At 59.0% G+C, this 27,151-nt stretch overlaps 2 protein-coding genes, 1 long non-coding RNA gene and 1 other non-coding gene across 5 annotated transcripts; all 4 read left to right on the top strand.

Moving 5' to 3' along the window:
* LOC104145762 (uncharacterized) lies at nt 1-2,055 on the top strand. Its single transcript, XR_011136393.1, has 3 exons — nt 1-115; nt 677-913; nt 1,700-2,055. It is a non-coding gene; the product is annotated as an uncharacterized lncRNA (long non-coding RNA).
* A 2,369-nt stretch (nt 2,056-4,424) lies between these two features.
* On the top strand, nt 4,425-13,605 carry EEF2 (eukaryotic translation elongation factor 2). Of its 2 annotated transcripts, none has more exons than XM_068919959.1 (15): nt 4,425-4,663; nt 5,519-5,733; nt 6,487-6,668; nt 6,753-6,964; nt 7,797-7,975; nt 8,366-8,471; nt 8,786-8,899; nt 9,100-9,238; nt 9,623-9,818; nt 10,021-10,279; nt 10,668-10,775; nt 11,242-11,595; nt 11,992-12,174; nt 12,269-12,401; nt 12,789-13,605. In XM_068919959.1, exons 1-15 carry the CDS (start codon nt 4,661-4,663, stop codon nt 12,980-12,982), a joined length of 2,577 nt encoding a protein of 858 aa, XP_068776060.1. In that variant the 5' UTR covers nt 4,425-4,660; the 3' UTR covers nt 12,983-13,605. The 2 variants fall into 2 exon arrangements, 1 of the variants encoding a protein (XP_068776060.1); XR_011136392.1 differs by having other exon boundaries at nt 4,534-4,663; nt 12,247-12,401.
* Nucleotides 8,530-8,596, top strand: LOC138062391 (small nucleolar RNA SNORD37). Its single transcript, XR_011136442.1, has one exon. It is a non-coding gene; the product is annotated as a small nucleolar RNA SNORD37 (small nucleolar RNA).
* A 1,662-nt stretch (nt 13,606-15,267) lies between the features above and the next one.
* Nucleotides 15,268-24,763, top strand: DAPK3 (death associated protein kinase 3). Its single transcript, XM_068919961.1, has 10 exons — nt 15,268-15,362; nt 17,329-17,491; nt 20,105-20,465; nt 20,829-20,958; nt 21,577-21,625; nt 21,714-21,740; nt 21,900-22,052; nt 22,479-22,524; nt 22,774-23,316; nt 23,841-24,763. The coding sequence occupies exons 2-9, from the start codon at nt 17,430-17,432 to the stop codon at nt 23,314-23,316; spliced, it is 1,371 nt and encodes a 456-aa protein (XP_068776062.1). The 5' UTR covers nt 15,268-15,362; nt 17,329-17,429; the 3' UTR covers nt 23,841-24,763.
* The last annotated feature ends 2,388 nt before the right edge of the window (nt 24,764-27,151 follow it).

Genomic DNA, 27,151 nt, shown 5'->3' with positions numbered 1-27,151 from the left:
GGGGCAGCGCCCCGGGAAGCCGGGAGGCGGCAGCGTTACCGGAGGAGGGGGCGGCGGTGGGGGGTGGAGCAGCGATGGCGGCTCCCGGGGTCGCCGCCCTTCAGGAGGGGAGCCGGTGGGGAGGGGTGTGCCCACGGTGGGGGGGGGGGCAGGGAGCGATGCGCAGCACCCCCAAAATGGCCGTGGGGCAGGCAGGCCGCACCAGGCCCCAACCGGGGTACAGGCCCCAACCGGGGTACAGGCCCCGGGGCCAGCGGGAGCGCCCTTGGCGGCCTGTCCTGTGGCCTTGACCCCTGCCCGAACCTCCACGCGCTCCTTCGAGGCCCGGGCTCGTTCGTGGGCACGGCGGTGGCCTGAACCGGAGGCGCCTGCCCGCGTCCGGCTGCGGTCACCCCAGGGAAGGGGCAGGTTTTTTGTTTGCCCCCACTTCTGAAAATGGCCTAAAATACGGGGACGTTGGGTCTGGTCACCTGTAGTTTGCCTGGAAGGTGTTTTCTGGGGAGCAGGCAGCTGAAACAGGCATTTCTAAGGTTAAAAACCCTCTGGAGGGGAAAAAAAAACCCAAAGGAACCTGACAGCTTGTAGATCCCTCCTCGTCAGAGGAAAACAAAGGGCACAAATCTAATTCTCCCTCGGCAGCAGCCTCCACTTGCTTATCTCAGGCTTTGCTGTTCAGTCGCAGGCCTCAGAGCTGCCAGACGCTTGCGCATACACCAATAACGAGCACTCCGCTTATTCCAGGGGCCGTTAACCCCCTGCCTCTGCTCTGAGGGACCAAGGCCTCCAGAAACTCCTGTGATGCTGTCACCCGACACGGCGCCCTCCCGAGCACGCGGCGTTGCGTCGCTGAGACACCCGGCGCTGCAGCTGGGAACCGACCGCCCCGTGGTGACGGCGCCCCAGAAACCCCCAGGTCAGTGTCTCTCTCCATATTTCTAGGTGCCCAGGGAGGAGCTGATCCTCCAAGAACCCGTCCCTGCTAAAAACGCCTTATGTGTAGATAGAAATGAGTTCTCCCCAGCTGAAACCTGCCTGCAAGTCACTCTTTTCCCGCTGGGATCTGGGTGCTCCGTTTCTAAGCGTGAGGCCAGGAACGAGCGCCCAGCACAGTCCCTTTCACGTGGGCCGAGCAACTACATCCAGGCAACTTCAGGCTGAATTACCAGGAGACAACAGAGAGCCCCTGGGCACCTGCGCGCCTGCGGGCTGTGATGGCCCATCACGCCCGGATGTACACGAGAGGGGACGGTCCCCGAAGACCCCGTGCCGTTGGAGGAGACGGAGGCTTTCCAGCACTTTCCCCTTCTTGTCATCAGTCCCCCAGGCCAATTAAACAAAAAGGCAATGGGCTAGTTTCCCAGGCAGGCCAACATGTTAATCAGGCTCCCCAGCCTCCCCTTCCAGTCTGGCAAAAGCCAGCATTGGTGCTAAAAAATTCAAACGGTTGCTGTGGCAACCCCAACAGCTGATAACTCATCCTGTCACAAGGGGAGCGCGGGGCTCACAGCCTCCCGGGGCCAAGGTGATTCCTGGCGTAGCTCCACCGGCAACTCCCTGGGCACCGCAGATAGTGGAGGGGACCGGTGGGCTGGGGATGTGCTGGGAATTTGGCAGCGACCTGAGCTGCCTGGCGAGGTGGCTTGGGGACAAAGTGGCTTGGATTTATTAGAGGTTTTTTTTTTTTTTTAATATGTTGCAGCTGATGGAAGTAAAGCAACAGTCTTCTATGATGCTGAAGAGAAGGACGTAAAAAAAGATGCAAAATATTTATGGTATGGAGATGGAGAGTTGCATCCTGCTGTGCTGTGCTGTGGAGTCTCTCTTTACTTGCCCTCGCTCTCAGTCTCCTTTTAATTTGATCTTAGCTCAGGTAATTCTCTTCACCGCGTAGCGCTTCAGTTTTCCCATTTGCTAAAACAAAGTGAAGGGATTTTGGCCTTTGTTCCTGCACTGGAGATGAGGGAGTCCTCCTAAAACTGCAGACTGGGTCTTCTCTCACCCTGTGTAGTCGTTCCATGTCTTTCCATCGAATTATCCCTGCTTCATCTCTGCCGGAGCATGAGGAATCATTTGTGTCAGTCTGAGACCGTCTGCAGGATGGCTGCTCGTTACTGTTGCTCTAAAAGGTAGAATGTGAACACCCAGTGATTTTGCAGGGCACTTTGAGAGACAAAGAACATACACCCATGGCTGAACCAGCATGTCAGGCCCTTCTTAGAGACCTCCTGGCGTAGGAGCGAAGTTTGGAAGAGAGCTGTGGGTTCGTGAAGCTTTACCAGGGACAGCCGATGGCGAAGATCTTGCGCGTGTCAGCTACCAAAGGAAGAGCAAGGCAGCTGGATGGGTGCTTTTGGCTCACCAGAGGACTGGCTATGGCCCCTGGGGTCCCAGCTGGAGTCGAGCAGCTCTGCAGATCCTTCCTCCAGCTACACCCCTCCCTCCGCATCCCGCTCAAGCCAGGCGTGGCTTGGGAGCGCGGCAAGGAGGTGCGTGGCCTTTCCAGGGCTCCTACAGCCCGTACCCCTCGTCCTGCCCAGCGCAGGCGCTGGGGGCCCGTGCCATCGCCAGCCGTGCCAGCCCCCGGGGCGGCTGGGGACGCGGGCCAGGCCCTCCGGCCGGCGGCAGCGGGGCGAGAGCCCCGGCCTCGCGCGCGCCTCGCCGGCACCCTTGCTGTCGTGGTGCAGTGGCGGGAGCCGCCCCGGGGACACGGCTGGGGACATCGGCGGGCGTTGTGGGGCACGTTTCGGGGATGCAGCGCCCCCCGGGGTGGGGGGGGGGGAACCGGGCACGCTCGGCCCCGCAGCGCTCCCTCCCCGCCCGCAGGGGGCGCTGCGGCGCTGCCCCCTCCCCTCCGCCGGCCGGGCTGGCGCATGCGCAGCGCGGGGGCCCTGCGGAGGGCGGCGGGGGGGGGGGCAGGAGCGGAGCGAGCGACCGCAGAAATGGCATTTGGGGACGGGGACGGCGGGGGCTGCCGGGGGCCAGGCAGGGCCTGCAGCGAGGGCAGGGGATTGCAGCAGAGCTCTGCAGCGAGGGCAGGGGACTGCAGTGAGAGCAGAGGCCCTGCAGTGACATTGCAGTGCAGGCAGCAGCCTTGCAGCGATGGCCGGGCTTAGCTGCAGCCCGCCAGGCGCCGCAGCCTTCCCTGCATGGCTCTGCCCTTGCTGCCTCCCTGCGAGGGGGCGGCTGCAGTCCGCCCAGGGGAGCCTCCCCCCCCCCCGAAAGCCTCGCGCAGGCGGTTCCCCCTGCTCTGTCCTCGCTGCGCGCCCGGCTGCCAGGTCTTCGCGTGAGGGCATAAAGCATGTGCTGCAGCGGGGGTTTGTTCGCACTTTGTTCTCGATAGGTCTCGCTCTGCAGAGCACGGGAACCCGAGGTGAGGCACTGTCGCCCTGATCCTGGAGGCCACGACAGGATTTCGCACCCCGGGCAGGAAGCCGCGTGCCACGAGTCCCTGCAGGTGCAGGGGCCACCGATGCAGGACTCGGATCACAGCGCTGATGAATCGGCCCCAAATGCTCTGCAATTTACAGCTGAGCTCACCAACCGCTCCTTAATGCTCGGGATGCAAATCAGCGCAGCCCCTGGAAAATCAGGGAAAAAGAGAGGAAAACTTAAGTTTTCCATAGAAAAAAAAGAAAACGTCACCTGCATTTTTAATGCCAGCAAGGAATTGCCCACAGATTTTAAAAGCAGAACATTCACCTGCTTTAATTGTTCGTTTTCTTTAATTTGTTGTTACCTCTTTTATTTCTCTGCCCTGTACAGACCAAGGTACATGCTTCGCTCTGCCGTAACATGTTCTCGGGGTAAGAGCGAACCAAGAAAGGCTTCCCCCAGGGTTCGGTTGCTCTCTAATGAAATCAGTGGCAGGGTTCCTGCTGGCAGGAGAGGAGCCCTCACTGACTTTGTAGCGGCTCCTCGAGCGCGTGGCATGACTGGGGACGACGTGAAGGCGGTGACAGCAGCCCCGGCAGCGCACAGCTTTCTCTCGTGGCGTGTTTAACGGCTGGCGAAGCCCCTGGGAGCGAGCACCATGCCGGGGGCCCTGGGGCCAGTGGTGGCAGGCACCAGTGGCCCCACAGCAGGGGGATGGCGGGAGGGAGGTGTGAAGGCAGCGTCAGGCCCGGTACCCTGCCCGGGTGTCCGAGGCCAGGCCCTGCTCGTCCCGTGCAGGCCCCAGCCCTCGCACCAGCTCCGTTTTTGGGGTCGCTCTGCTGCCACGGGCCATACTGGTCCGGGTTCCCGTTCACATGCCGGTGTTTGGCGGCAGGTGGGGAGGGGCTTTGCCCCCGCCCCGCCTGAGCAGAGCACTGGCAATGCGGGAGCCCCGCTCCGGTCTGCTCCCCTTCACCTCCCCCCCCCGCCCGCAGGCCCCGGGCTGGTGCCGGTGCGCGGCCACGTGGTCCCCGCCCCGGCGGAACAGCCCTCCCAACCATCGAGCCTCCCGACAGCGGAGGGCTAGACAGGCGCCTCAGCGCATGCGCCTGGCGCGCCGGCGCCACCGACTCCGCCCCTCAGCCGGCGCCGCCGTATAAGAAGGGGGCGGTTGACGTCAGCGTTCTCTTCCGCCCGCTCTGCGCTCGCCAGCGAGACAGGGCCGTCGCCGCCGCCATTGCTGCACCACCCCCCCCGCGCCCCGGAGAATCCGCCGCCATCCGCCACCATGGTGAGGCCCCGCGCCCCGCCGCCGCGCCGGGAGGCTGGGCGGCCGCCGCGCCCGCCGCGCCGGGCAGGATGGCTGCGACCGCGCAGCCGCGGGGCCTGCGGCGGGGGCAGGGGCCTGCGGCGCCGGGCCCGCCCGTGGGTGCCGGCTTGAGCCGCAGCCGAGAGCGGGGGGAAGAGGGCCGAGGCGCCCCCGGGGGGACTCCGGGCTCTTGTCGCGGGGGTGGAGGCTTGGGGGGGGGTCCTGGGACGCGTTTCGCTGTGCCGGCCCGGGCAGGGCCCTTCGTTAGCCGTCCTGGGGCGGCCGCGCCGCTGGGGCCCGGCCGGGCAGCGCCTCCTCCCCGCGGCGGGGGGGGGGGTGGGGGCGGTGATGTGGCACCGGGGCCGAGCCGCCGGCGGGGCGGTGCTGCCGCCGGGATCGGGGGCTCTGCGGCGGGCGCCGGCTGTCTTATGTAACGCTGCGGCCCGGGCAGGGGCAGCTGCACCTGGGTGCCGAGCTGTCACGTCGCGGCGTGGAGCAGAGACCGGCTCTGCTGAGGGGCTCCTTGAGAAAGCGGCTTCGGCTTCAGTGCGGTTTCCGTCAAGGAAATGCGGAGACTGCCGCAGTTTGTAGGGCACCGAGGGCTGCTGAGTGCCTGCCCTGCTGGCCCAGACCCCTCCTCGCCAAAATATTCGCGTCTGTGATGCCCTTGAAGTTCTTCCTGTGGGTTGTCTTATAACGCTGGCTGTGCAAGCAGAATTAACGTCAGTGTGACTAAACTTGGCAACGCCAGGTATTGACGTTGTTGCTTGATGCTCCTGGAAGAGCTGAAGCTGTTTTTACATATGCTGCGTTTTTCTTTTTCTCCCTTACCTTAAGGTGAACTTCACAGTAGACCAGATACGGGCCATCATGGACAAAAAGGCCAACATCAGAAACATGTCTGTGATTGCCCATGTTGATCATGGCAAATCAACCTTGACTGACTCTCTGGTCTGCAAAGCTGGTATCATTGCCTCTGCCCGTGCGGGGGAGACCCGTTTCACTGACACGAGAAAAGATGAGCAGGAAAGGTGCATCACTATCAAGTCAACGTGAGTTCCCTTCCTTCAAGGGCCTTAGTGCTCTTGGTACATGGTCTGACCTCGAGAGTGCCTTGAGCCCTAGACCTGGTTTTGGTCACGAGATGAAAGAAGAGACTGTCAGGCTCCCTCTAGTCTAGTCTAGTTGAGAAGCTTCTCTCTTCCTTGTCGTGAGGACTGCTTAAATGAAAGAGCAAGTATTGATTTACTTGTGGTGAATCATAAAGTGCTATCTTGATGGCCCCTGGGAAAGGGATGTGCTCAGCCTTCCATTTTAGCACTAGCTCAGTTTAGCGTGGCTCATGTTCGCTGGAGTCCCGCGGATGCAGTCCTGAGACCGCGTGCGAGCAGCCGTTGTTGTCTGGAGCATCTCTGGCAGTACCCCTGACAAAATCACTAGTGGAGCGTACTGGACTGTTAACCAGTTTGACGACCCCTAATGGGCATAAAAGGGATGAAAAAGGGGATTGGGACTATTAGAAAAGCTTAAATACTGGACCAAAAGAAACCATACGCTGTGTCCTCTGGGTTGTATGGAGCTAGAGGAGGTTAGGATTTCAGAAAGGCATAAGCTGTGCTGTTTTTAGCTTAAACTTGTAAGCACCCACCATACTGGCATCTTAGGAATACGTTGTAGGAAAGCCTTAAGCCCAAGTGCAGCTCTCTGTGCAGGACAGGCAGCTTATATTTGCTGTATTTGCTTTCTAAGGACTGGAGAGGGTAAAGAGTAGATAACCATTTTTATTAGTTTTTCTTTTATTTCAGAGCTATCTCTTTATTCTATGAGCTCTCTGAAAACGATTTGGCCTTCATCAAGCAGAGCAAGGATGGTTCTGGTTTTTTGATCAACCTAATTGACTCTCCTGGACATGTGGACTTCTCTTCAGAGGTCACTGCTGCTCTCCGTGTCACTGATGGTGCCCTGGTTGTCGTCGACTGCGTCTCTGGTAAGGTGTTCGGCAACCAGGTGCCCCTGGAGTGCGTCAGGCAAGTTCAGAAACGGTGCTAACTCCTTCCCCTGTGTCTGACAGGTGTATGCGTGCAGACAGAGACTGTGTTGCGTCAGGCCATTGCTGAGAGGATCAAGCCTGTTCTAATGATGAACAAGATGGACCGAGCGCTGCTGGAACTTCAGCTGGAGCCTGAAGAGCTGTACCAGACCTTCCAGCGCATTGTGGAAAATGTGAACGTCATTATCTCCACGTACGGAGAAGGAGAAAGTGGTCCCATGGGAAATATCATGGTAAGCGGAGGGCTGTGAATATTATGTTTGAAGTAGGGCCCTAGCAAGCAGGAGCAGTTGTGGCTTTTCAGCAGTTTGTTCTTTTTTTCAAATGGAGAAGGGAAACTGGAATAATCATCTGGCGAAACTGCCCACACTTGCCCTGGTGTGGGGCTCTTGCTAGCTCTCTTTCTAACCCTTGTATTAGTATAATACAAGGGCAGATAGAAGAGCAGATAGACTGTAAATACAAGAAAGTATTCTCTCTCAGTATGAAATGTGCCCTTGTGTTGTAGGACACTTGCTTGCCCACATCACAGATGTGATGTCAGGTGACGTGAGATCCTAGACTCCTACTCAGCATAACTCCCCCGGCTGTGTCCTGAAATGGAAGGCCAGTCGGTGTTTGAATTCCTTCACGCTCTGAATTGTCAGAGCTCGGCTCTCATAACTTCCTGAGTAGTGAGCAGGGCTGCTGGCTGGAGGTGCTGAGGGGAATGTGATATTTTGTTCCTGTCTGTAGGTTTTAATATATTGTTGATAATTCTTAGTCTTACCTGCCCACAGATGTAGCAGTTGGTGGAGTGTCTAAGTAGGTAGCTGGTTAAGGTAACAGAACTGACCTAGTTCTGCGCCACAAAACTGTGTGTGTGCGCCATGCTGTCACAGTAGAACTGCTCAAGGGTCCTGTAGCTCTGAAGCTCCATCTCCAGAAGCTTTTCCTTATGGAGCCATACTGATCGCCCCTTGTGAAAGGCTAGGTTTGACTACTGTAGCACTGTGTGGTTTGCCACCTGTGGCTGTAAGAGCTGCTGCTGTTCCTGTGTAACGCTGCTGTCCTATTATCTTTCAGATTGATCCAGTGCTTGGTACGGTTGGCTTTGGTTCTGGCCTGCACGGCTGGGCTTTCACTCTGAAACAATTTGCTGAGATGTATGTTGCAAAGTTCGCTGCCAAGGGTGAGGCCCAACTGAATCCAACTGAGCGTGCCAAGAAAGTTGAGGACATGATGAAGAAGCTGTGGGGAGACAGGTGAGTAATTGTGGCTGCTCTTAATTCCAGATCAGCTCTGTATGGTTGTGACCCAACATTGTAGATGATCGCTAAAGATGGAGGAGATGGCTGCGTCTGTGGGACCCTATCTGTATGGTTTGGTCCCTATACTAGTTTTGGCCCAAAGAACAGCCTTTCCCCGAAGTCCTTAGTGAAAAAGAAACAAGTAGACAAATGGAGAAGGGATGGTGATTCGGCAAGACGAGCAAATGCGTTTTGCTCTGCTCTGAAAGCCTGGGAGTGATGGAAAGGTCTGAAAGCAGTTCTTACTCGGTGACCCTTCCTCTCTCTCCTGAGCTAAGCAGAACAAGCCACTCTTCAGTAGTGAAACTGGGCGTGGGTGCTTGTCTGACTTAATTCTTTCTCCAGGTACTTTGATCCTGCTACTGGCAAGTTCAGCAAATCTGCTACCAGCCCTGATGGAAAGAAACTGCCCAGGACTTTTTGCCAGCTCATCCTTGACCCCATCTTCAAGGTGGGTTCCTAAGGGCCCAGCCTTTGCTGGTGCCTTACGCTCTCTGGTTTTATTAGTGTGTGATGATGGAAAATTTCTTCACTTTGACCTGACTTGTTTGTTTGAAGAAATTTAAGTATCTGACACAAGCTTAGCTCGCTACCCTGTGCAGGCAAGGAAACTGTTAGTTGGTGTTTGTAAAGGCAACTATATGTCTTGGCCCCCATATAGATTTAACTGGGTGATGGGCAAGAATGCAGATTCTCTTTAGAGACTTGTGCTGCTTCCCCTGCAAAGTAGGTCGTTTGAGACGTTTCTGCCTTGTTCTGTTACAGGTTTTTGACGCAATCATGAACTTCAAGAAAGAGGAGGCAGCTAAACTGATTGAGAAGCTGGACATCAAGCTTGATAGTGAAGATAAGGACAAAGAGGGCAAACCACTGCTGAAGGTGAGGTTTGCCTGAGTTGTCTGTGGGGAAGAGACTAGCAGTTGGGCTGCTCAAACTGTGTAGCCTTGTCAAGCAGCCGCAAAATCCCTTTGCGTGGAAAGGTACTGTCTGTAGTTTGCGGGGCGGGGGTGAGAAAGGGAAGGTTAACTGTTAGGTTCTGAACCATCTGCCCAGGTCTTACTCCTCTGATCTCTGCTCAGGCTGTAATGAGGCGTTGGCTGCCTGCTGGAGATGCCCTGTTGCAAATGATCACCATTCACCTGCCTTCTCCTGTCACAGCCCAGAAGTACCGCTGTGAGCTGCTGTACGAAGGACCCCCTGATGATGAGGCTGCCATAGGTATGACGGGCCTCTTGTTCTCCGAGTACCGCTCGGTAGCTGCTGTAATGCTTGCATCTGCAGCCTTTCTAGTGTGGCTCAAACAAGCTCTCACTAGCTAGCAGCTTTGCTTTGGAGAGCTAAGCTAGCTAAGTAACTGGAGAGTAGCCAGGCTGTATGTCAAAGGCTCAGACTCGGCCTATATTAATTTAAATGACCTCTTGGAGATCTGATCTTCCTTGCTGATGGAAGCCATCAGGACAGAAGCAAGTAGGCTGGGGCAATATCGGGTACAGTACAGTATTGTGACTTTGGTAGGGGGAAGGAGGGAAGATGGGACTTTGGGGATATGCCAAATGGTAGAGACGGTGCTGAACTGAGTTAATCTCTGCTGCTTTCTCCCAGGTATTAAGAACTGTGACCCCAAAGGGCCCCTGATGATGTACATCTCTAAAATGGTGCCAACCTCTGACAAGGGACGTTTCTATGCTTTTGGCCGTGTCTTCTCTGGTCTTGTCTCAACTGGCTTGAAAGTCAGAATCATGGGACCAAACTACACACCTGGCAAGAAGGAGGATCTGTACCTGAAGCCAATCCAAAGGTCAGTTATAGCTGGGTGGAGCGTGCCTGGAGCTGTAACTTAGATTTGTGTTCCCAGTACTGCATCGTAGGTGTAGCCTTATCTCTGAGGCCAGGGCAAAGCAGTTGGCCTTTGTCTTCAAGCTTACTGCCACAGCTCCAGGATGCTGCCTCGTGGGACCTCATCTTCTGAACTCAAGTAAAACAACCTTCTCTCTCATCAGGACCATTCTCATGATGGGCCGCTATGTTGAACCCATTGAGGACGTGCCTTGTGGTAACATTGTTGGTCTGGTTGGTGTCGACCAGTTCCTTGTGAAGACTGGAACAATCACCACCTTTGAGCACGCTCACAACATGAGAGTCATGAAGTTCAGTGTCAGCCCTGTTGTGCGGGTGGCTGTTGAAGCCAAGAACCCAGCCGACCTGCCCAAACTAGTGGAAGGACTGAAGCGTCTGGCCAAGTCTGACCCTATGGTGCAGGTGAGTACCCGAAACGTTTTCGGGGACAAGAGAAACCCTAGTCCTGCTGACACAACAGACCTGTGTTTGGGAGTCACATGCTGTCCTTTGCCCTTGAACTAGGCAGAGGACGGCTGGTTGCAGGAGACTGTTTGCAGAACAGGTCTGAGTTGAGTGTTGGTCCCAACCCCGAGCAGAGTGGGAGAGAACACAGTATTCATCACGTTTTGGGTAGTTAGTCTGGGTAATCTCCAGATCAGTGGAGAGCGCATCTAAAAGTAGTTCGGTAGCTCCATGGGTTGAAAGACAAAGATTCAAGACCATCAGACAAGCGATGGGTTTTAAAGTGCAAGAGTTTTCATTGCATTGCAGTCAAACGTCTCACCTGCTGCATAAACGGTCTTTTCAGTGCATCATTGAGGAGTCTGGAGAGCACATTATTGCTGGTGCAGGGGAGCTGCACTTGGAGATCTGCCTGAAGGACCTGGAAGAGGACCATGCGTGCATTCCTATTAAGGTACAGCTGCTACATCCCTGCAGACTGAGGGGCTGAAGTAGCAGCATGACTCTTCAGCTTGTAAGCTCCCGGATTGAGAAAACGGATAGTGCTGCTTGTCTCTGCAACTGCTTTTCACAAAGGAGCAAATCTCTGAGGTGACGGTTCACTGCAGTGACAGTTCAAGAATTCTAGCTGTAGTGGGTGCAGCTGAGTGTGAGGCGGAGAGAAACAGCTCCTAATCTGATTACTGCTGGCTGGTTCCTGCTGCTTTGGCTACATAACCTGTGAAGCAGTGTGGATTGCTTGTTGGCACTAATCTGCAAGTGCCTCGTATGTAAGGTTACTTCCAATGATGGTTGCTGTTGAAGGCTAAGTAATGATAGTTTGGAGAGCTAGATCAGAGCTCAGCAGCTTTGGTGTCTGGTGAGCTGCAGTTGAGTTGGTGGCTCGCTGATGTTCTCTACTGTGCTGTTTGTTACTGCAGAAATCTGATCCTGTCGTGTCTTACCGTGAGACAGTCAGCGAGGAATCCAATGTGATGTGCCTTTCCAAGTCCCCCAACAAACACAACAGGCTGTACATGAAGGCCAGGCCCTTCCCTGATGGATTGGCTGAGGACATCGACAAGGGTGAGGTCTCTGCCCGCCAGGAGCTGAAACAGCGAGCTCGCTACCTGGCTGAGAAGTACGAGTGGGATGTCACTGAAGCCAGGAAGATTTGGTGCTTTGGTCCTGATGGCACTGGCCCCAACATCCTGACTGACATCACCAAAGGAGTGCAGTACCTGAACGAGATCAAGGACAGCGTGGTGGCTGGCTTCCAGTGGGCTACAAAGGAGGTAGGGGCAGCACCTACCTCTGTTACTGCTGGGCTGATAGCTTCAGGCCAGGCAGTAGGCAAAGTCGTGGAATGCTGCAGCACTTCTGCTGATGTGAACTTTGGAGCTATGGCCTAAAGACACCAATAGATGGTTTCAGCAGCTCAAAGAGCTGTCTCTGAAAAGCTGCAGTGGTGACTCAGAGGCAGGAGTAGCTGATTCTTAACTCTTAGGCAAGCAAGATGGCTTGTTTAGTGGCTTCTTAGTGTGCCAAGGGAAGTGGGCTTGTGCTCTCTGCTCCAGGACCCATTTTCTAAGAATGCCAGTAAGCTGAAGAACCAGAGTGTCCTAGCAAAAAAAAAGTGCCTGCTGTCTCTTGACATCACTGTTCCCTGATGCGTTGCTTGGTTTTCCTAGGGAGTCCTGTGTGAGGAGAACATGCGTGCTGTTCGTTTTGATGTGCATGACGTGACCCTGCACGCTGATGCTATTCACCGTGGAGGTGGGCAGATCATTCCCACTGCCAGGAGGTGTCTGTATGCCTGTGTGCTCACTGCTCAGCCCAGACTCATGGAGCCCATCTACCTTGTGGAAATCCAGGTAAGGAACTTCTGCTCAGCCTAGAGCTTCAGGAGAGTTGGTGTGAGGAAGATGTAAATAGGCGGTGTGCAGTCCTGACTGACTTCTCTTGCAGTGCCCTGAGCAGGTAGTTGGTGGCATCTATGGTGTGCTGAACAGGAAGCGTGGCCATGTCTTTGAGGAGTCCCAGGTGGCTGGCACCCCGATGTTTGTGGTCAAGGCCTACCTGCCTGTCAACGAGTCCTTTGGTAAGTGTGCTTTGTGCTGGGGGTGGGCTCTCTTGGGAGCACAGCAATTTTTGTGCGATACTTGCTGATCTCTGACAGCTAATGCTGCACACAGAGGAGATGCCTCACGTACAGTTCTCTAACAGCAAGGTAGTCTGGAGGAGAGTTTGGGTGCAGGCTGTTGGGTGCCCTGCAGTTGACATCCCTGGGTTTGGGTACTATCCTGGAGTTCTCTGGAAGATCTGCTGTTGGTGACCTAAGGGGGACAAATGGGACTGCAAGGCTTCTGTAACTGAGGAGTGGGATAGGTTCATGCTGTTGGTACAGCACATCTGCCCTGCTAGAGAGGTGATGTTAAAACATGTTCAGCTCGCTCATTCAAACTCACCGCTGTGCTCTTCCCCCCAGGTTTTACAGCTGACTTGAGATCTAACACAGGTGGCCAGGCTTTCCCCCAGTGTGTGTTTGACCACTGGCAGATCCTGCCCGGGGACCCCTTTGACAGCGCTAGCCGTCCTTATCAGGTCGTTGCCGAGACCCGCAAACGCAAAGGGCTGAAGGAGGGTATCCCTGCACTGGACAACTTCCTGGACAAATTGTAAAAGCCACCTGCCCCAACATCACTCAGTCACTGTTGTTGGACTCTGAAAAAACTAACTAGCATAACACCAATGCAGCAGGCAAATGGTAGACTGCAGTGACCATCTCTTTGCATTATACTTAATCAGTTTCATAGCGATTTGAGACTTTCAACAAAAAAGCATTGATATTCAGCCTTATAGGTTTCTGTGTTGCACATGACTCATCTGGGGCCCCACTCGGTGCCATTGTAACTAAAAACATTTCCACTTGATGCAACTAGAGTTGCCTGGTTCCATATTTATTTGACTCATGGGGGAAAAGCGTCTCTGCTTTATTTTGCTGGGGGTGTGTATGACAGGCAGAAGGTGGGGGGGGTACAGGGGCGCGCTCAGTTCTTATTTCTCAAAAAGGGGGTAACGATGCCCAACTGATTGCAAACCAAGCAAAGCAAGTTAAGTGCATTGAGAGGACTTGCTTGGGTTAATGGCCTGTAGTGGGTTTTCAGGGGAGGGGTTGTCGGGATTTCTGGTTGGGCAGAAACTAGAAGGCAGGGAGATCTTGTGCAGTGTGATTGTCATCATGAACATCAACAAATGTATTAGTGCCACTGGGATAATAAATTTGATATGGTGATGAATATTCATATAGGCTCCTGGTTGATTTGCTTCATGAGGAGGTGCTCTCTAGCAGGAGACGGGCCCTCCTGCTTCTTGCTGCTGAGCTCTTTGCAGGCAGGCTGTTTGAGGCCTCTGTTGGCCTTCTGTAAAGGGCCTTGCATCGCTCTTCACCCTGCTGGGTGCCACTAGAGGCCACGTGAACTGGGCTGGCTTCCAGTGTGTTGGTAAAATAAGCACACAGCAGTCCCGGAATAAGGTCCGGGAAGCTTCGGAGAGCATCTGAGCTGCTTGTTTCAATTTTTAAACTGAGCAGGAAAGTCACATCTGTGACAAAAGTGTCTAACTTGTCAGAAGCTTTTTTGCAGCGTGCAGATAATAACCTGGTTGGAGTGGGTTGGAAGCTGGGCAGAATTTCTTGGTGGGTATTAAACTGCAGGAGCCGTGTGGCTCCCCTAAAGCAGCAGCCAAGCTGTCTGGCTGCTGTTGGCGGCAGCCTGCTCTGTCAGTCACCTGGCCAGCATTGGTGCTTAGGGCTCCTCGAGAGCTGCATTGCTTCAAACTGTTTGCTCCAAACTTAACTTTAAAAGGGGTTGCAGGGAGACTGTCTACATGGGAAGAGGCTATGAAGCCTGTTCCTTGGGGAGCAAAGCGAACGCTAGGTGGCAGTGGGCTCCTGCTGGGAGGAAGCCAGTGACAGACTGGATGTGCGCACAGTGCTTTGGGTCTGTATTGCCTAGCTCGCCCGCTTTGTCAGGAACCTCACAAGGTACCAGAGATGCTGCGCTGATGGGACAAGGGATGCAGACAGGCTTGTGTAACCCACCCCGAGCAGGAAAGCAGCTCAGGGGCCGCATAGTACGGGGGCCAAGCCCTTGGTGTGGTGATGCTGCAGGGGAGTTGGGCTTTATCCTCAAAGATGAGCGTATCTAAGTATGAGGCCCCTAGAAAGCCAGGAGCAGAGGTGGAGAGGCAGCAGGCTGGGAACGAAGCAGGTACGCGAGGGTGTCTGGGTGGTAACGTAGTTGGGTTTGACCTTGTTAGGCTTGTCACGGAGAAGGGGAGATGATGCTTCAGAGGGGTGGGTGGCCGGTCCCCAGGCTTCAGAGACCTGTAGCCTGTCAGTCAGGTCCCTGCGGGAGGATGGGGAGGCGGTGCATCTAGTCACAGAGATCAGTGACTAGAGATCTGCCCTTTCAAGCAGTCGAAGGGCAGCCCGGGAGCGCCTGCCCTGCAATGGCGCAAAGCTGCAGCCTACTTCGGGCGCTGGCAGCAGTGCTGCAGCGTGGCTCTGCCTTAGACGCTCGCACCTGCGTGGCCCGGGGAAAGGAGGGCAGGGGCTGCTCGGGGGGGGGGGGGGAGGCAGGGGCAAAATCAACCCCCCCCCCCCCAAAAAAAAAAACCCAAAACCCCGCCCAGCCCGGCCCAGCTGCGCCCGCCTGGGGCGCTGGCGGCGGCTGCAGGGCCTCTCGCTTCCAGCCTAACCCAACCGGCAGGTTTTTCCGCAGCTGGGCCGGGCCCCCGCCGCGCGTGGGTCTCGGCGGCGGCGGGGAGCGGCCGGGCCCGCGGGCGGCGCGGGGACCCGGGGGAGGCGGCGGCGAGGCCGGAGCCCCCACCGCGTTGAAAGGGCGTGGTGCCGTTAGCGCGCTGGAGCCAATGAGGCGGCGGGTGCGGCGGTGACGTCATCCGGCGGCCGGGCCAATAGCGGGCGCCGAGGGGCGGGGCGGGCGGCAGTGCTGGAATGCGGCGGCGGCGGCGGCGGCGCGGGCGGCGGCGGCGGGCCCAGGTGGGGGTGGGGGGGCGGCGGGGCCGCGGCCGTGGGGCTGGGGGCGATGGGGTGGGACCGTGGGGCTGGGATGGGCTGGGGCAGTGTCCGTGGGTCTGGGGGCGATGGGGTGGGACCGTGGGGCTGGGGCGGTGTCCGTGGGTCTGGGGTGATGGGGTGGGGTGGGACCGTGGGTCTGGGACGGGCTGGGGCGGTGTCCGTGGGTCTGGGGGCGATGGTCTGGGGTGGGACCGTGGGTCTGGGACGGGCTGGGGCAGTGTCCGTGGGTCTGGGGTGATGGGGTGGGGTAGGACCGTGGGTCTGGGACGGGCTGGGGCGGTGTCCGTGGGTCTGGGATGGGCTGGGGCAGTGTCCGTGGGTCTGGGGTGATGGGGTGGGGTGGGACCGTGGGTCTGGGACGGGCTGGGGCAGTGTCCGTGGGTCTGGGGTGATGGGGTGGGGTAGGACCGTGGGTCTGGGACGGGCTGGGGCGGTGTCCGTGGGTCTGGGGGCGATGGGCTGGGGTGGGACCGTGGGTCTGGGATGGGCTGGGGCAGTGTCCGTGGGTCTGGGGGCGATGGGGTGGGACCGTGGGGCTGGGGCGGTGTCCGTGGGTCTGGGGTGATGGGGTGGGGTGGGACCGTGGGTCTGGGACGGGCTGGGGCGGTGTCCGTGGGTCTGGGGGCGATGGTCTGGGGTGGGACCGTGGGTCTGGGACGGGCTGGGGCAGTGTCCGTGGGTCTGGGGGCGATGGGGTGGGGTAGGACCGTGGGTCTGGGACGGGCTGGGGCGGTGTCCGTGGGTCTGGGATGGGCTGGGGCAGTGTCCGTGGGTCTGGGGTGATGGGGTGGGGTAGGACCGTGGGTCTGGGACGGGCTGGGGCGGTGTCCGTGGGTCTGGGGGCGATGGGCTGGGGTGGGACCGTGGGTCTGGGATGGGCTGGGGCAGTGTCCGTGGGTCTGGGGGCGATGGGGTGGGACCGTGGGGCTGGGGCGGTGTCCGTGGGTCTGGGGTGATGGGGTGGGGTGGGACCGTGGGTCTGGGACGGGCTGGGGCAGTGTCCGTGGGTCTGGGGTGATGGGATGGGGTGGGACCGTGGGTCTGGGACGGGCTGGGGCAGTGTCCGTGGGTCTGGGGTGATGGGGTGGGGTGGGACCGTGGGTCTGGGACGGGCTGGGGCAGTGTCCGTGGGTCTGGGGTGATGGGATGGGGTGGGACCGTGGGTCTGGGACGGGCTGGGGCAGTGTCCGTGGGTCTGGGGTGATGGGGTGGGGTGGGACCGTGGGTCTGGGACGGGCTGGGGCAGTGTCCGTGGGTCTGGGGTGATGGGACGGGATGGGACCGTGGGTCTGGGACGGGCTGGGGCAGTGTCCGTGGGTCTGGGGTGATGGGACGGGATGGGACCATGGGGCTGGGGTGGTTTGGGGTAGTCGCTGTGGGGCTGGGGGTGATGGGATGGGGCTGGCGACTGTGGGCTGAGGCAGCAGCCGTTGGGGCTGGGGGTGATGGGATGGGGCAGGGCCTGGGGATGGGGGTGGGGGAGTGAGATTGGGAACCGTGGGTTTGCAGTCCGTGGGGTAGGACTGAGGATTGGGGGGGGGGTGCAGAGGACTCCGAATTTGGGGTCTATCAGCTGGCCTGGGGCACCGGCTACGGGTGTGGGCGCTATGGGGTGCAGCGCGGGGGCGAAGGGGGTGCACATCTTCAGGCTGTGGGGTGGGCTGGGGTAGCGGCTCTGGGTTTGGGGGCTATAGGGTGGTCTTGGGTGACGGGTGGTCAGGGAGGGGGGTGCTATGGGGTGGGGTAGGGCAGGAGCTGCGCGACTGGCGCCCGTTGGTGGGACGGGGCGAGATTGGCCGTAGCCGGCGGCTCGTTGCCGGTGGAGGTGCTGCGGCATCACGCCGAGGCTCTGCTGCTTGTCCGGCGGTGCCGGGTCACCTGCGCCCGGCCGGGACCTAAAACCCCCGTTTTATCTCTTCCTTTCAAGTGCTGATCTGAAGCTCCTCTCCAACATCTCCTCCTGCATATGAAATCGGGGAAAATTTCAGCTTTCCGAGGAGCGGCCGCGCTGCGTCGGTCCCCGCAGCCATGTCCACCTTCCGGCAGGAGAACGTGGAGGATTACTACGAGATGGGGGAAGAGCTGGGCAGGTGAGCGGTTTACTCGGCTCCCGGCGTTTCTCGGAGCAGCGGCGGCGGGTGGCTGCGCTCCTTGTGCCGAAACCACGCGCCGGCTCGGCCGAACGCGGAGACGCTTCTCCTGCCGGGGCTGCAAAGCCGCGAGCTTCGTCCTGCCGCTACGGACCTCGTGGTCTTCCTGCGCCGCGTGCCGGGAGCTGCCTCCGCGCGTCCGAGGCAGCGGGGTTTCCCCGGAGCGGTGGTGCTGCCGACGCGCTCCTGGTGCCAGTAAAACGCGTTCGTTAACGTTAACGCTTGCTCCTATTTCAGCATAGCCTTGGCTTCTCCCTCCCGTCGTGGCCCAGTTTGGTTGGGACCGCTGGGCTGGCGCTTGTGGCTTCTTGGCATTTTTCATCCGTGCCTCAGTCGCTCTGTATGAGCGGGACAAATCCTGCTGTGAATCAGTCCACGCAAATGGGATTTAATCATCCGGTGTGTAAAAGCCGTGGGCATGTGGGCATGCGTCTCGATGCGGATTCGCTTGGCTCGTTAGTTTGATCCCCGAGCGCTACGTTAGCCCGTGCCAGCTCCGTGCAGCCCTGGGCGCGCTGCGCAGGCCCGGGGTCTGCCTCGAATCTCCGCGGCTCCAGAGCGGGGCTTTCTCCGCTTACCGGTGCCGGAGCTGCTTCTCAGGAGCTCGAAAATCGTTGTTCAGTGGGAACTTTTCCGACGGCTTCGGCGTCGCTTTAAAAAGGGGTTCTGGTTGGTTTGGTTTGAGTCCTTTTTCCCCTTGGGGGTCGCGTTTTGCTCGTGGTCCGGGAGGCTAACGGGGCCCTGGGATGCGGGTTTTTATCTGTGCTTGGGATCGAGCTGCAAACACGATGCTGAGCTGCTTCGGTACCCCGGGTGGCGGGATGCTGTAGCGCCCTGGGTCGTTCTGCCCGTCTTCTGCATCCTTCTGTGCCCGTCTTCTGCATCCTTCTGTGCCCGTCTTCTGCATCCTTCTGTGCCCGCTGTTAAAAAAGAGAGCGGGGAAAAGGTGCTGGGGGCAGGCGAGCTCCGAGCCTGCCCTGCGGCGTCTTCGTGGCTCCCTGCCCGCAGGGAGCAAGGTCCGCGCGCCCTCGTCCTCCTCGCTGCGCCGCCTCTGTCGCGGGGCTGGCGAAGGGGCAGGAAGGGGGGGGTGAGGTTTGGCCCGGGGCCGCTGGGGACCGGGCCTGGCCGCGCTCAGCTGCGCCCCTCACCCCGAGAGCCGCCGTGCCTCTCGGCGTCCCCGTGGCTTGTGAGTGTTTCGTTGCCTGCGGTGGGGACAAAGTGACCTTATCGCTGCGTTTCCCAAGCGGCATCGACTTCAAGCGCTTAACAGCCCTGTTTCCCCCTCCTCCCCGCGAGGGTTTGGCTGCCGGGAGGTCGAACTGGGGGGCTCCGGGTTTGGCAGCGATTCGGTTTGGTCAGCTCCGACCCGAATCCAGGCCTTATAAGGAGCGTTGAGTCCGGGCGAGCGGCGGCCGGTGACGGAGACGTCACGTCACCGCATGCCGGGGGGGAGATGGCCAATGGCCGGGACGTCCCGGGCCCGCGGGGAGGGGACGGGACGTGGAGCAGCGCTGCAACGTGGAGCAGGAGCTCTTCCTCCCGAGGAAGGCCCCGTTAAAGGGCCCTTCTCCATCCTCGCAGAGGGAGCGCGGGGTGCTGGGGCGAGGGACGCGCCTGGGGACCGGCGGGCACGAGCGCCAGCAGCAGCCCCGGCCCTCGGCTGGGTGCACGGGTGCTGGAGTCGGGATCCCGGCGGCGTCTGGGAGCCGGCCCCGAGCGCGCCGTTACCTGCTGTAAAGGCGACGCTGGCCGGCGCCAGCAGCAACGACCCAACCCTGCTCTTAAAACACCTGTAAACACAAAAAGCCCCGTCCTCATCCCAGCCCTGCTGCCTGGGGCTGGTAGCAGATTTTCCTGATGGAAATATCCGTGAGTTAGGCCGTCAGCTCTGCACTTATTCTTATTTCAGGCTTTTTTTTTTTTTTTTCTTTTTCTGCCCTCCCCCTGCTCCACCAAAGCTTCGGGCAGCTGGGGACCGCTGGGTTTCGAGCTCTGCCCTCCGACAGCCGCTCTTGCAGGCAGGGGCTGCCTAAAACGTGGGCAGATGGGCACGACCGAGGGTGAGAATAGCATCTGCAGCTGCCCGGGTACCGCTGGGACGGGTCCGCAGCTGCCCCATTCTCGCAAGGAATTTCCTTCCTCCGTCCCACGCCGTGCCGCTCCGCGGGGATTTAAGAGCCGGCTCCTGCTGAGCCGGGGTGGTGCGTGCAGGAGGCGAGATACAGGGCTGAGGAGCGAAACGGCGTGATCTGGGGTGCCCCAAAAGCCTGTTTGAGAGTCCCCGTAGGAAGGCTTTTGGGTTTTAGCCTGCTCTGGGCTCTGCAGGAGCAGGGTTTTGCGTGGGCAGCTGAGCACAAGGGATTTTTTGGCTGTGTATGGGAGCGCCCCGAATCCCAGCAGGCCTGGGGGAATCGTGCTTCCTCCTGCACAAGCGCAGCGTCCCCGTGGCGTAGCTGGTCGTCCTCGCTGCATTGGAGACCCTGCTGTAAGGTGGCTCCTGGCACGCGAGATGCAGAAGGTCTTCTCATCTCACCCCCTCCCTGCCTCCTGCAGTGGCCAGTTTGCCATCGTGCGGAAGTGCCGGGAGAGGAAGACGGGCCTGGAATACGCGGCCAAATTCATCAAGAAGCGCCGGCTGTCGTCGAGCCGGCGGGGCGTGAGCCGCGAGGAGATCGAGAGGGAGGTGGACATCCTGCGGGAGATCCAGCACCCCAACATCATCACGCTGCACGACATCTTCGAGAACAAAACGGATGTGGTGCTGATCCTGGAGCTGGTCTCAGGCGGTGAGCTCTTCGACTTCCTGGCCGAGAAGGAGTCCCTGACAGAGGAGGAGGCCACCCAGTTCCTCAAGCAGATCCTGGACGGCGTGCACTATCTGCACTCCAAGCGCATTGCTCACTTTGACTTGAAGGTGAGCTCTGGACCCCGGGGTGGGAGCTCCTGCCTGTGGCTGCGTCCGGATGCTCTCTGTTAGTTCTCATGGGACGTGGGGAGGCATCAAGGTCCCGTGTTTAACAGCTGGGAAGTGAAGACCACCACCTAGGCCAACTTCCGCTCATGCGGAGCGGTCCTGTTTGCCCTGGTGGAGTGACCCTGCCTGTCCATCGCTTTGGTGTGTGCTTGTGATGCTGGTCGCAGAGACATCCTTCCACCTTCCCACCTTTTACTGGTTGGGAAAAGGTGCCCAGGGCATTGCGAGGCTCCTGTGGGCGAGCGTGGGGCTGGGGAGCCAGCACGACCGGGGCCATAAATGCCTGTTCCTCTTCCTCTGCAGCCAGAGAACATCATGCTGCTGGACAAGAACGTGCCAAACCCTCGCATCAAACTCATCGACTTCGGCATCGCCCACAAGATTGAAGCTGGGAACGAGTTCAAAAACATATTTGGGACCCCGGAGTTTGTAGGTGAGTCCTGGGCAGGCGTTGCTTGTGCAGAGCTCTTCTGGGCTCTGAAAGCTTTGTCTTAGCCCTGGAGAAGAAGCCCTGTGAGTCGGGAACGAAAGGGATATCGGGACCCCCCCCCCCCCACCAAATCTCTGCTGTCCATGGGGACGTGCAGGCGCCGCAGTGAGTGGCCCAAGGTCCATCCTGCCCCGTGGCAGACGCCTGCGGAGGAGTGTCCTGGCCAAGCATGCAGCGAAGTCTCTGCTTTCTCTGTCTCCAACAATCTGCCAGGTTTCGCCTCTCTCAAACCACCCCTTGTGATTTTTTTTTGCATTGCTGGCTTCATCCTGCCTGAACCTGTGCGAACACGCAGCAGGGTGGGCAGAGCAGCCGGCCCCTCCGGAGCAGAGCAGATCCCAAGCATCCCCTGGGCTACGGAAGCGGGGAATCTCCCTGCAATTTGGGAAGCTGCCAGCGTGGCTCAGCCCGGGCAGAGCCGACGGCCCTGTGCCAGCCCTTCTCCCCCAGAGCAGTGGGGGCTCCCCCCGGCCAGGCAGTGCCTGAGCACATTAGTGGGGACGCGGGGGCTGGATTCTTCCCCCCGAATAAGTCTCTTCTCTCCCCTTTTTCCTTGGAAAGCCCCGGAAATAGTGAACTACGAACCGCTGGGGCTGGAGGCCGACATGTGGTGAGTGAGCCCTCTTCTGAACATCCTTGCAACCAGGCAGTGTCGATCTGCCGGCAGCACCGTAACCTCGTCTTTCCCTCTCTTCCAGGAGCATTGGGGTCATCACGTACATCCTGTGAGTATAAGCGGGGTTTGGGCGATCCGTGCAAGAGCAGGGAGCTGGGACACCCGTGCGCAGCTCTGCCCCGGACTCGCTTGCGGCCCCGGTGACGGCAGGGGACGGCGCTGCAGCGTGTCGGCTGCTCGGGGCGTTCACAAGTCGCTCTCGCCGCAGGCTGAGCGGAGCCTCCCCCTTCCTGGGGGAAACGAAGCAAGAGACCCTGACCAACATATCCGCCGTGAACTACGACTTCGACGAGGAGTATTTCAGCAACACCAGCGAGCTGGCCAAGGACTTCATCCGGCGCCTGCTTGTCAAGGATCCCAAGTAGGAGATTGGGCGCAGATGGGAGTTAACCTGGGAGGGGGGCGGATGGTCCCTGTGTCCCTGATGGCCCGTGCGAGGGTGGCCCCATCTCTCCTATCCCTGCTGGGGCACCGAGCTGAGCGACTGTGCTGCCTGCTGCTGCCCCGACTCGTCTGCCCGAAGGCCGTTGTCCGTCTCTTGTGCTGGGAGTTTAAAAATCCTACTTATCCCTTTTCCCATCTTCTTTAGCTCTTCATTTTCTGCCTCTTGTAGGCTTGTTGTAGGTTTGCTTCTGAGTACAGTGAGCTTGTCTGTCCATCTGTCTGGACTCATCCGTGAGGCTGTGCCCCAAAGTCAATAAAATCTGAGTTTTCCAGGCCCTGTTTTAACTAGGAAAAGGGCAGCTAAACCTCTGTCCTGCTGATCACAGCCTTGCTGTCGTTGCAGGAAGCGGATGACTATAGCTCAAAGCCTGGAGCATCCTTGGATTAAGGTAAGAAGTTACCCAAGAGGTTGGGGGGATGTTTGTGAGCTTGCAGCTCTCGACTGCTCTTTGAGCCCAATTGGAGCTGAAGAGTTTCGTCGCTGAAGAGTTGAAGCCCCTCGTGCAGGGGCAGCGCTGGCGGCTGCGTTCCCCTGTCCCGGAGGTGGGGGCAGAGGGACGAGCTGGTGGTCCCATTCCCGCTGTGCCCCGTGCACGACGCCAGCCGTGCGTGACGCCGGCCGTCCCTCTCCTCTGCAGGTGATCAAGAGGAGGAACGTCCGCAACGAAGACAACGGCAAGAAGCCCGAGCGCCGCCGGCTGAAGACCACGCGCCTGAAGGAGTACACCATCAAATCTCACTCCAGCATGCCGCCGAACAACACCTACATCAACTTTGAGCGCTTCTCCAAGGTCATGGAAGAGGTGGCCACGGCTGAGGAGAGCCTCCGGGAGCTGGAGAGGAACAAGAAGTCCTTCCGGGAGGACATCGAGGCCCTGCTGTCCATCTACGAGGAGAAGGAGTCGTGGTACAAGGAGGAGAATGAAAGCATCAGCCAGGACCTCCGCCAGATCCGGCAGGAGCTGCAGAAGACGGAGGCCTTGAAGAAGCAAGCCCAGGAGGAGACCAAGAGCGTGCTGCAGGTGGCCAACGGCCTCAAGAGGCGCTACCGGAAGCTGGAGAACCACTACGAGGCGCTGGCCAAGCAGGTGGCCTCGGAGATGAAGTTCGTGCAGGAGCTGGTGTGGTCCATCGAGCGGGAGAAGCTGCAGAGCGGCGAGGGCGACGGCAGCATCCGCTAGGTCGGGCCCCGGCGTCGCCGGGTCGGGAGGGAAGGCGGAGGCGCGCGGGGCCCATCGGGGAAGGGACACCAAGCCCCCCATGGCCCAGCTTTGCTTATTTGCCCGGAGCAGCTTTACTGGCCTGAGCAGTAGCAGATTGCAGCAGCTCTTAGTGTAGCGATGTGGCTGCCAAGGAGCGTGGTCCCGGCACGCCGTCCCGGTATCCCTTCGGCCTAGTTGGTCTTTCCCGAATCCTTCGTTTGTGCTAACGCGGGAGGCAGCGCTGTAGAAACCTCTGTGTCTCTGCCCCTTCCTCGTCCGAGGAGCTGGTCCATTGAGAGCCTTCAGCAAACGTCCTCGATGTTTCTTTTCTCCAATTTTCAATTTTCGGACCTCTGGCCGACATTTCCCCCCTGCTCCTGGCCCAAGGCTATTTCTGCTCTGACTTGTAGCAGCAGTAGAGGACTTGAGCAGACTGATAAACTGCCCAGGCTGGGGCTCGCGGTCTGCTATCTTCATGCTTTTTTTTTTTTGTTTTTTTGCAGTCTTCTCGTGCCTCTGGATGCTGCGCTCGCCGCACGGCAGCAGACGAGGGATGCTCCAGGGCACGCAGAGCCGGGAGATGCTGGGCACGGTCTCCGCTCGCGCTTGCCTTCTCGTGGGCCGTCCGGGCAGCGGCTGAGCTCCCAGCCCCACGTTCGCCCCACGGGCGTCTCCTTCCTCTCGCGGGCCGTTCTCCGTCCGGGATCTCCGTCTCTGCCTGCTGCCCTGCGCTGCAGCATCGCCCTGCCCGCCGGGGTCGCTCCTGGGGAGAAACCTCGTTGAAAGCCTCGCGGCAGCTCACCGTTTGCAAAATCCATCCCTCTCCCTGGGGAGTTTCTAGCGTTTTGTTGGAGGTTTGGAGGGTTTGGGCTGAGCTCCGGCAGGTCGGGCCCTCCTCATCCTCCTGCTGTGCCTTTTCCCTGGGACTCCTTGGCCCCAGTGCGGGCGGACTGGTCCATGCAGGGTCTCGGAGGTGCTGGAAAGGTCTTTTCCGAATGTGGTTTGTGGCTCCACGTGGCCTTCTGACCTTCCCGGCGCCCTCGTGTTTCTCCCTGCTCCCTGGCTGGATCCATCTCTCCCCCGCGCTCCCTGGCCGGCGGCTCCGAGCCCTTTGCGGATGCCCCCGGGCACCTCGTGGGCGCTGCCGCAGGGGGAAGCGTCTCCCCGGGGCCCTTCGAGATGAGCGCATTCGCCCAGCGGGACGCTGACGCCCGGGTGCTGGGCCCCGGACTCCTGGGTCCCCGCTTTCCTCGCGCCGTGGCTCGTCGGAGGGTGACAAATACCCTTTTCATTTGCTTCCGCTTCGGTTCGCCCTCGGCGCTCTGCGGGGAGGCGAAGGGAAACTCCCTGCCCGTCCCGCTGCCCCTCGCCGGGAGCGAGCCCTGGGCCCTCTCGTTTTAACAGAATAAAAACGTTGCTGCGCGAAGGGGCGGCCGCCTGGTTTCATGCCGCGGGAGCGGGCAGGACGGTCCCCACCCGGGGCGCTTCGGCGGGCGGCTGCAACTCATTTTCCTCCCCTGCGGCCAGCCGGGGCAGAGCGGCCGCGGCGCAGGACCGGGCCCCGGCTCCTTGAACCCGGGGCCGCCGCGGCCGCCTGGTCCCCAGCGGCGCGAGAGGTCCCCGCTGGTACCTGCACTCGCTCCCGGGGAGGCTTTTTGTTGTTATCCGTGGTGGAGGTGGCTGATGCTGGCGGACGCTCTCCCGGCAGGGTTGGGGCAGCAGGATGCTCCGGGGCCGAGGGAGCCCGGTGGGTACCGGGATGCTCGGTGCTGGTCCTGGGGCGCTGCCGTTTTTGGGGCTGCCGGGGGCGTTTTGGAGGCTGGGAAGGGTTGGGGGGGGGGATCAGGGAGGGCCTTGCGGCACGACTCAGCCCTGGTGCACTTCGGTGCGGTGTCAGAAGCCCCTGCGCCTCTCCGAGGGGGGAAACCTGGGGAGGGTCCCGGGGGTCTAGGGAAGGTCCCTGAGAGTTTGAGAAGGTCCAGGCATTTTGGGAAAGACCCAGGGGTCTGGGCAAGGTCCTGGGATCTGGGAAGGTCTTGGAGCTTTTGGGAAGGTCCCTGAGGTTTGGGGGAAAGTCCTGATATTTGGGGAAAAAATCCGGGGTCTGGGAAGGAGTTGGGTTTTCTCGCTTTGGCCCTGCTTTCGGGCCACCGCCCTTTCCCGCGGCGTCTGTCCCGGTGAGGCTGCTGCCAGCGCTTGCGCCTTGCCCTCGTCGCCGTCCTGAAAAGGGTCTCAAGTTCCTAGCTGCTTTGTCCTTGCCGGCCGTTGCTGCCGTCTCATCCCTGGTCGCCCTGGAGAGATGCGCTGCGCTCCCGGAGGCGACGGCCTTAGATCTCAACCTGTCGGAGGCACAAAATATCCTGCCTGGAACTTTTATAAACCAGGGGGGTTTTGTTGCCCCCCCCTCCGCCTTGCTCAGGGGCATCGACTTGGTCTGTTTTAGAGCGTTTGACTTGCAGAGTCCCGGGCACAAGCTCAGGAGAAGATGGGAAATACCAACCTTTCCGGGTGGCTGAGGGTTTCCTGGGGAGACGGGTCCTGCCCCGAGAGCCCGGCGGCCACACGCAGTTTGCTCTCTCCCCCCGTCCCCATCGGGAGGGCTGCAGGGACTAAACGTTTTCTGGGGCCGGGGGGGGGGGACGGACTCTCGGGACTGTCTTGGACGGCATTTCTCGCTCGGACCCGACCCCGAGCTGGCGGCCCCGATGCTGCAGCCGGGTTGTTTCGGCGGCCGGAAGATCACCGCGCTCGTCTCGCGCGAGAGGCTTTGGGCTTTGAACAAGCGCGAGCCTGCGGCACGCTTCGGTGCGGCAGTCTAGCGGCACTCCCTATCTTTAGCCAGGGTATTTTTGTAGTGGGATGAGCGATCGCAGCACGCTCACCTACCTAACCGCAGTATTTAAGCTTCATTAGTTAAGGCGGGGGGTTATAATTAGCTCAGAGTTAGGCAGCTGCCGAGGCCGCTGCCGCCATCGGTTGTTTCTGCAGGGCGAACCACCGTCGCGAGCTCCCGTTTTCCCGGGTGCCCTGCACGTGCCACGGGCGGATGCTTCCCTGGGCTTAGCTGGTATTAGCTTGTACCGCATCACAGCAGATGGGGCCAAGACGAGAATATATATATATTTATTTTTATAGCACTTACCATCGTGTTCTTTGTGCTTTCTACGGGGCTTCTTGCATGAAGGTCACCGGTTTACTAACGTTGGCCTGCCCGAAAGCCTCGGGAGGAATACAAGTTGGGCTGCTATTCGTAAAGGAGGAAACTCAGGCAGATTTTTTTGTTTTTTGTTTTTTCCCTCCTCTACAGGATGCACCATTTTTAACAGATTCCATAGTGGAATCTGTCAAAATAAAGGACTGCTTTCAGCAATCTATCATATAGGTCTCTTATAACATGTTCACGTTAAGTTAATTAAAAGTGCATTGGTCAATTCACTGCCACTTCACATGTACTCCAAGAATGTGTTTAAATACTTTTCATTTCAAATCTGAAATTAGTACCAATTCCTGAGAAAAGTTTCCTATCCAGCACTGTCATAATATTAAGCTGCTACTCCCAGCCCCTGAGGAGTCCCCCCGATTTGCCTTCTGCATGTTATATTCAGGATTATGGCAGTTTTCACTCTGGAAGTTCAGTTAGCTGGGGGATTGAGGACCGAATTACGTTCTTGTTTGGCTTACAAAAAAAAAAAATGCAGAAATACAGGATTCGGTCCAAACTTCTCACCTTGGGAACGCTTTACTGGTGTGCGAGATGGGCCGTAGTATCTCTATGTGCTAATTTGTCTTGACCATAAAGTGAGAAATGTTGAGC

This window comes from Struthio camelus, chromosome 26 (genome assembly GCF_040807025.1).
Source record: "Struthio camelus isolate bStrCam1 chromosome 26, bStrCam1.hap1, whole genome shotgun sequence".
Classification (NCBI taxonomy): domain Eukaryota; kingdom Metazoa; phylum Chordata; class Aves; order Struthioniformes; family Struthionidae; genus Struthio; species Struthio camelus.
This window is presented reverse-complemented; position numbering and strand designations above follow the sequence as displayed.

What these genes read in the sequence shown, in the direction of transcription:
- EEF2 (XM_068919959.1), top strand. An exon ending in TCCTTGACCCCATCTTCAAG is followed by an intron (nt 8,472 to 8,785) that starts GTGGGTTCCTAA and finishes GTTCTGTTACAG; the next exon opens with GTTTTTGACGCAATCATGAA. An exon ending in TCCAGTGGGCTACAAAGGAG is followed by an intron (nt 11,596 to 11,991) that starts GTAGGGGCAGCA and finishes TGGTTTTCCTAG; the next exon opens with GGAGTCCTGTGTGAGGAGAA.
- DAPK3 (XM_068919961.1), top strand. Translation starts at nt 17,430, where the DNA reads ATGTCCACCTTCCGGCAGGAGAACGTGGAGGATTACTACGAGATGGGG. An exon ending in TGGGACCCCGGAGTTTGTAG is followed by an intron (nt 20,959 to 21,576) that starts GTGAGTCCTGGG and finishes TTCCTTGGAAAG; the next exon opens with CCCCGGAAATAGTGAACTAC. An exon ending in GGGCTGGAGGCCGACATGTG is followed by an intron (nt 21,626 to 21,713) that starts GTGAGTGAGCCC and finishes CCTCTCTTCCAG; the next exon opens with GAGCATTGGGGTCATCACGT.